At 36.3% G+C, this 8,657-nt stretch overlaps 1 protein-coding gene across 1 annotated transcript; it reads left to right on the top strand.

Moving 5' to 3' along the window:
• The first annotated feature begins 2,128 nt into the window (after window positions 1-2,128).
• LOC131354443 (hemopexin-like) lies at window positions 2,129-5,722 on the top strand. The gene is made up of 10 exons (XM_058392091.1): window positions 2,129-2,264; window positions 2,545-2,567; window positions 2,784-3,326; window positions 3,577-3,731; window positions 3,872-4,025; window positions 4,150-4,362; window positions 4,461-4,562; window positions 4,713-4,837; window positions 4,959-5,118; window positions 5,229-5,722. Exons 1-10 carry the CDS (start codon window positions 2,200-2,202, stop codon window positions 5,459-5,461), a joined length of 1,773 nt encoding a protein of 590 aa, XP_058248074.1. The 5' UTR covers window positions 2,129-2,199; the 3' UTR covers window positions 5,462-5,722.
• The last annotated feature ends 2,935 nt before the right edge of the window (window positions 5,723-8,657 follow it).

Here is an 8,657-nt window from a genome sequence, read left to right as displayed (position 1 = left end):
TATTTTCATGAAAGACAAGTCCCTTAATGTATTTTTTTTCGTTATTGACTGAGTAGTAGATATAATGTAAATTCATTTCTTTTTTAAGTTAATAAATGATATATTTTATATTTCTTGCCTGAACGTGGCATTACATTCAATAAAACTGATGTTCAAGCATTCTTTTTTGAAACCTTTGCAGCTGATGATGTATGCTTTAGTGTATAGCCTTGGAAATTATTAAATGCATTCCTTGATGCAATAAAATAATAATAATTCACTTTAATTGCATATTTCCAATCTTTTATTTAACATTTATAGCAGAATTATTTGCTTTTATAGGTCGAAGTTTTGAAGTTTTAAATCTTTATAATCCACAGTACTGCAGGTGATTTCAATTTTGTCTTGGTTAATTTGCACAGTCCAGAAAGAATCGATCTTAAAACAAGTTTTAAAAAATCAAAATATTTTGCTTAATCAAACTGAGTCTTTTGATAGAAGCATTCTGTCTAGTGTGGTCTTAGCTATGACAATATAATTAACATGGCTAAACTGGTATGCCATTTCAACCATAAATACTAATTTTATATTTTTTTAATAATTGAAATTAAATAATTAAACTATGCATATATTACACTGTGCACTGCCATGCCAAAACATCCAGCTAAACTCACTGGGAATGCTCTCCACTTCTCCTGTTGCACTCAGGCAGGAAAAAGTAATGCAACGCTGCCTAATGACTGAATGATGCCAAAATTCCCATTTTTAACAAGCTGACTGATGAGAAAATTGGAGACTTTTTGAGCTTTAAAGTACAATCGTCTAAATTTAGTAAGCATAGTAACCATAGTTTAAAGAGACTCTACTCCTAAAATGTGAACTTAAAGTGCTCATAAAGATACCAGTCTGCTTGAAAAACTATGTCTTGAGCCTGTAAAAGTATTACAGTTGTGTTTGTTAACAAGGATCTATAATGGCAACCTTAGCCTATATAATACACAGTGAATAATAAAATGTTATTGGGTGTAGCTTGATGCTGAACTAGAAACAACCACTTGAGGGAAAATCACAAAAAGTACACATGCTTTTGATGAAAACGTTTTAGTAGTAGCATTTTTTTATAGAGCTTTTATAAATTAATAATCAGATGTCCTAACTGCATGTTTAGATAAAGAGAGAAAAAAATAATCCAACAGAATACCAGAGAAGAGACTCTCTGTTTACTCTGTTAATCATTACTGGGGTCAGCAGTCTTAATTTTTTTTTTTTTGGTGATGTGCAATATCTGAGCTCTAAAGAGATCTAGAAAGATCTTTTGAATGCAGAAGCATCTGTAATAATACACTTTTATTATTTTATAGATGCAGTTCACAAAGATATTGCACATTAATGCATTAGATTTTTAATTTCTTAGACTAACAGATATTATATCATGCTAGTTATTGAGGAACATCTATTTTGTATCTACTTTAATTAAGGCTTTTTTCAGGTAAAATCCCACCCCTATCATATAGTATACAATTGCAGATTGATGATAAACAGTTTATCACCCTAACAGGGTATACACTAATTAGTTGGTCTGTTCTCTAGCCACAGATCCTTTAAGTCCTGTAAACTGTATGTGCAATTACTAAAGTACTTATTTGGAACTGCATTAGGATGTAAGGGCAAGCAATAAATTCCACAAAGATTAAGTACTTAAATACATATAAGTACTGCTCAGGGATACAACCAATTTAAATTTAAATACCATTTATTTGTTCAAAAACTAAATTGCTTTTTGAGTCACTGATGTCCTAGATGTCACCTAATTGAGAGTAACATCACATTAAAATAATTGTTTAAATTAGACATTTATGATTAGTGTTGTTTGTCAAACAAAAATATATTCATTTACTGCATAAATGGATATACAATACATTGCTCAATTCATGATGATAACCCTGCTTCCACTGTCCCCAGTGTACCTTGACCAACCTCAGAGTGTGGGGTGAACATCAGGTGTGTGGTTACATGAACATGGGGGAGTATGTGCAGATGAGGCTGGGTGTTTCCACCTACTCGTTGTACAAACTGTGGGCGTCTGTTTGATTAGTGTAAACAGTTGGTCATCTGACAGCCCTCTCTGACACTGGCTATAAAAGGTGAAGGGTAGCAGTTTCTTCGGCACCTCCTCCAGCTGAGCTGTGTCTGCACTGGAACCAGAGGATCCGCTTAACCATGAGACTACTCATCCAGACCTTCACCATCTGCCTGGCTGTCTCTCTCTGCCTGGCAGCTCCCTCGTATGTGCTGCATGCTCTAGCTTCTTTTACTATTTAACTAGTTAATTTATATCAATTTCTCTTCTTTTACAGCCATTTTTCTTATTCAGTTTATAGCTGTATTTGCAGCATTATGCTCTCACATTTTTAATTTCTTTAATTTATGCCTGTAATAGTCCCTGGATGTTTTCAAATATAGCACACTTTTTAATCATAAATAATATAACATTATATACTATAATATCTAATATTAACTTCTCTCTTTCCCGAATGTCCTGTTTTTCTGATACTTGGTATCCAGGCATCATCATGACCAGGTTAAAGGTAAGTTCAATTTTGAGAAAGTCAGATACACAGAGAAACCTTATGAAAAGTATTTGTTATTCCCAGTATGCTTTGCAGTACAAATTTTATGTCTACATACTGAATCTAACTGTAAAAGAGCAAGAGCAAAATTATTGCCATAAAAATATGCTACAAAATTGCTAGGAAATATACAATATGGATGTTGTTTTATTAAGAGACTGTTGTTTGATTCAGATGAAAAGGTAACTGGGGCTCAAGCTCATTCTGAAAATAGCCATGCTGACCATGCCCATACCAACAATGGCCCTGGACATAAGAACAATGGCCCTGACCATGCCAATAATGGCCCTGACCATGCCAACAATGGCCCTGGACATAAGAACAATGGCCCTAACCATGCCAATAATGGCCCTGACCATGCCAACAATGGCCCTGGACATAAGAACAATGGCCCTGACCATGCCAACAATGGCCCTGACCATGCCAACAATGGCCCTGGACATAAGAACAATGGCCCTGACCATGCCAATAATGGCCCTGGACATAAAAACAATGGCCCTAACCACGCCAATAATGGCCCTGACCATGCCAACAATGGCCCTGGACATAAAAACAATGGCCCTAACCACGCCAATAATGGCCCTGACCATGCCAACCATGACCATAAGAACAGCAATCATCATGGCAATAAAAATCACCATCACTTTGATCGCTGCAGTGAATTAGTGTTTGATGCTGCAATTGAGGACAAGGACGGAGTTCACTACTTCTTTAAGGGTGAGTAAAAAATAATCAAAATATATCAGGGAGTCCTTTGTAATAAAACAAATAGAGCTCCATATGTTGTCGAAGGTATTTTTAGATACAATACATCAAATATGAATGTTGATGTTTGAGATATTATATAATACTTATTACTGGATAATTAAAGCTTATTACTGGGAAGAAATAAAATACCCATATATAATGTCTCCTTGTTTTTTTTAACAATTTATTTGGTCTCTTTTTTGGTGATGCTTGCGGTCAGATGATCATGTGTTTAAGGGGTTCCATGGTGACGGTGAGCTTACAAATAAGACCTTCCCTGAGTTGGATGACCATCTCCTGGGACACATAGATGCAGCATTCCACATGCCATCTGAGGACAGTCCTGACCACCATGAGCACCTGTATTTCTTCCTGGTACATCATATTGACTTTACTTGTATATTAGTACAGTCGATATCTTTTTTTTATATGTGCCATCTGTGTTGATGGTTTACTGAGTTTCAATATTTAAGCTATTTCAATTAAATCGAAATATTCTGCACCTTTCTATATAGGATGACAAGGTTTTCAGCTATGAAAATCACAAGCTGGAAGATGGTTATCCAAAAGCCATCTCTGAGGTATTCCCTGGTATTCCAGATCATTTGGATGCTGCAGTTGAGTGCCACAAGCCTGACTGCCCCAATAACACCGTAGTCTTTTTCAAGGGTATGACATTTAACTGCATTATAAAACAATTTTTAAAAGTTTGTTAAATGGATTAGCATGTTAAATGTTACATTTGAATTTATTAATAATCTATGAACCATTAATATACACCTTCATACTCCAGGTCATGAAATCTACCACTTTGACATTGACACCAAGGAGGTCCATGAGAAAGAATTCAAAAGCATGCCCAACTGCTCGGCTGCCTTCCGCTATGCAGGACACTATTACTGTCTGCATGGCCACGATTTCTCCAAGTTCAACCCCAATACTGGTGAAGTTCATGGAAAATATCCAAAGGAGGCCCGTGAATACTTCATGAGTTGTCCCCATTATGGTAAGTGAATAGCATGAGGATGAACACGTTAGTATCTACGCAGAAAACATTATTGTATTTCAAGGTATTTTTGATGACATGGTACTCTTCTCTATTAGGTGATAAGACTGAGGCAGAGCACATCGAGAGAGAGCAGTGCAGCCATGTGCACCTGGATGCCATCACTGAGGATGATGATCATGATCTGTTTGCTTTCAGAGGTTAGTGGGTGCATTACACAGTTATACTTATAGCATGGGCACAAATCTAAAACTATTGTGTTTCAGTCAGACTTCAACATGAACACACAACTGAGCAAACTTTCTTGGTTTAAAACTTTCTCAAATTCCCTTCTCATTCTCATTTATTAGGCCACCACTATCTCAGTAAAATCGATGACAAATATCATGCTGGAACTATTGAGAGTGCCTTTAAAGGTCTCCATGATGGCATTGATGCTGCCTTCTCCCATGAAGAGCACATACACATAGTCAAGGTTAGTGCTAATTAAATGAGACATTTTCAACATTATTTCTAACTAAAATGTCTGTAACTTGTATTACAAAAAAAGAAAAGGTAGAAATAATTATCTTTTGGTATTTGTTGGTGCCTTGCAGGATGACAAAGTGTACGTCTATAACATATCACACAAACAAGGAGAGCCTCACACACTCCGATCAGGTTACCCCAGAAGTGTGAAGGATGCACTGGGCCTTGAGGGTCATATAGATGCTGCGTTTATTTGTCCCAATGTTCATGTTGTTCATGTCATCCAAGGTAAAAAAAATGCAACAACAATGCAATATCAAAAGATTTTGTAGTTTTTGATGTGTATGATAATTTAGACATAACCCTGCTGTCTTTCTGTGCTTTTATATGATTTACAGGTAATAAAATATATGATGTGGACATAAGCCATGAGCCACCTACCCATACAGAGGCAAAAACAATTCCATATAAGCATGTTGATACTGCCATGTGTAATGCAAACGGTGTGTCGGTTGTGGTTGATGACGACTTCTACCACTATCAGTCCCCTGCTATATTTGTTACTGCCAGGATCCTGCCTGAGAAGCAGGATGTGGCCAAGGAACTGCTTGGCTGTGACCATCATGTGTGAGGGAAAGAGAGAAGAGAACACCACATCTAAAGGAGGACTACACACCTTCCATCCTCTAAATCTAACCATTCTGTAGTGGTGTTCCTCTCACTTTTATCACACTGGCCTCATATGCATCTCTTCCTACCTCTGGTTCTTTGTTTAACTAAGCCTGACTTTTGTTACAAAAACTGCAAAGCTATTATTTCTGTCAGTGCTGTCTGTCATCATAGAGAACCACCTGTGCACATTGTGGCTGATGAATAAACTAAAGTAAAATCATTTAATGTTCTGTTTTTTTAATGATAATAAATTTCACATAGCATGCCAAATAGCTATGTTAAAAATTAGAATGATAAAACATAGAGTATATTGTGGGTGAACTACACTTAGAATTGGAATACAATTAAAACAAGTTTAGATTTGTAAGTAACTCTAATAAGCTTCATTTGTTGCTGGAAAATTAAATGTGTTTTATTATAAATAAATAAATAAATAAATAAATAAATAAATAAATAAAATAAATAAATAAATAAATAAATAAATAAATAAATAAATAAGAATATAACATATTTGGCACTATATGGCCAAGAGGGGACAACAAACCATCACACCAATATGTGCTTGTTGAACTTCCTGTTCCAGATTTAGCCCCTGTGGCTGTTATAATAAACTCAACTCTGCTGGGAAGGCTTTCCACTAGATGTGTGGCTGTGGGGATTTGAGATAATTCAGCTACAAGATCATTAATGAGATCAGGCACTGATGTTCGGCAAAGTGGCTTGGTGTGCAATTGGCTTTCTAGTTCATCCCAAAGGTGTTCAGTGGGGTTAAGGTCAGGGCTCAAGTGCAGGAAACCTGGTTTGTTCACAGGGGCATTGTAATGCAGGAAGAGGTTTGGGTCCCTTAGTTCCAATGAATGCAAACTGTAATGCTACAGCATAAAATGACAAAGAACCACATATGGGTGTAATGGGCAGGTATCCTCATAATTTTGGCCATGTAGCATTGATAATAGGACTTTAGACATGATACCACATTATTTTGTCATCTCTTTAAATTTGTCTCTTCTGGAATGTAGAAGTTGAAGGGCATGGTGGCACAGTTAAGTTGTCTTTATTTGTCACAATAACATTTCTGCACAGTGAAATTCTTTCTTCGCATATCTCCTCCTTGGTGGTTGGGGTCAGAGCACAGGGTCAGCCGTGATGCAGCGCCCCTGAAGCAGGATGGGTTGGGGGCCTTGCTCAAGGTGGCAGCTTGGCGGTGCTTTGGCTTCAACCCTGGTCTTCTGGTCAACAACCCAGAGCCTTAACCGCTCAAGCTACCACCGTCCCATTTGGGAAGAATTGCTCTCAGCTCCTGGATCCAGTGTTTGAGCCTGAGATTGTTGTAGTGGTGGTAACTTCAGTTTATTCCAGTGATCCTAGTCTTTTGATTCCATCCACTAAAATGTTTATTCTGATTTAGTCACTGATTCATTCAGTGACTATTTCTGTAGGTTATATCATTGCACCAGTGACACCAGTGAGTGTTTTTGTATCACTGACTCAATACAGTAATATAAAAAGCCAAGTTTTCAAAAGACAAAACTGTCATTTCAAATTCACAAAGAGAAGGTCTGGTGAAATTATTTTCAAACACATTTCCAGTCAACACAGGCTAGTTTTAAAACTCATGATGAGTGGTCATGAATTAAGATATGAATGTACACTACCAGTCAAAAGTTTGGACACACCATCTAATTCAGTGTTTTTTGTTTAGGGATTTCTTTTCTACATTCTAGGACAATAGTGGAGATTTCAAAACTATGAAATAACACATGGATTTATGTAATCCATGTAACGGCAACAAAAAACAGTCAGTTGTTATTTTAAGACATGAAGGTCAGTTTGTTCTGGAATAGTTCTTGCAAGAACAGTATTGTCAAGTGCATTTGCAAAACCCATCAAGCACCATGATGAAACTGGCTCACATGAAGACCATCCCAGTAAAGCAAGACCAAAACTTACCTCTGCTGCAGAGGAGAAGTTCATTTAGAGTTACCAGCCTCAGAAATCACCAATTAACAGCACCTCAGATTAGAGCCGTTATGAAGGCTTTACAGGGCATCAGTAGCAGACATATCTCAATATCAACTGTTCAAAGGACATTATTGTGTATTTCGGCCGCCTTCAGCATTGTTTTACAATGTAGAAAGAAATAAACATCAGGAAAGACCATGGAATTAGAAAGTGTGTCCAAACTTTTGACTGGTAGTGTAATTTGAAAATAGAATTTACATATACATATGAAATATATTTTCAATTGTAAATAAAATAGTCATCAGTCATTGTTACACATTTGTGTATAGTGGTTTATGCTACAAACAACACATTAGCATATAGTGGATTATGCTATGAACAACACATACAGCTGTTCTTAGGGCTACACATTATTCAAATGCACTGTTCCATTTTCTTTTTCTCCTTGTTGGGTGACAAACTGAAATTAACTACCATTCCTTCATCCTAGTTCTTTCATTTCATTATCACTAACATTGTGAAGGTACAGAAAGGGGAACATTGACATACTTAGGGACCACATCATTAAACACTTAATTGGAAAAATCTACAGAGATAGATAGCAAACAAATCAGAACTCTTTTGGAACAATATGAACTCTGTTCAGACAACCATTTACCAATTATTTGGCTTGACATATGAAGAAATAAGGATATTGCATAATCCCAAAAACACTATTCCCATAGTGAAGTACAGAGAAGGGACTGTCAAGATAGGTGTGCTTGACATCATAGAGGACATTTTTTTTTGCACTGCCACAGTTCATTCAGCATTTGATTTATGTAATAGCCATAATCATGGGTGTAACATTGTTTTGAAAAGGGGGGGGCACAAAATGGGGGAAAATTGTTTTTGATTGCTTTTACAATGTATTTACATACATATAAGGCCTATGGAGATACAAAATACAGGAAATAATTAAACTGATTATAATGATAAGTTCTGTCAAAAAGAATAGTAAACTATGATCACTAAGACTTGAGAGAATCATTTTATAAAGTCAAAAATGTTCACCATTAATGTTTTGTGTGTGAATAAATTTTAAATAATGTGAGACTCAATTTCCTCTGTTAAGCAAACTTTTATTTCAAATGAACCACTGTACCTGAAAATAAATCACTTGTTGCACAGGACGTTTGTCAGAGACACCTCCA

The sequence above is a fragment of the Hemibagrus wyckioides genome, linkage group LG06 (genome assembly GCF_019097595.1).
Source record: "Hemibagrus wyckioides isolate EC202008001 linkage group LG06, SWU_Hwy_1.0, whole genome shotgun sequence".
Taxonomy (NCBI): domain Eukaryota; kingdom Metazoa; phylum Chordata; class Actinopteri; order Siluriformes; family Bagridae; genus Hemibagrus; species Hemibagrus wyckioides.
This window is presented reverse-complemented; position numbering and strand designations above follow the sequence as displayed.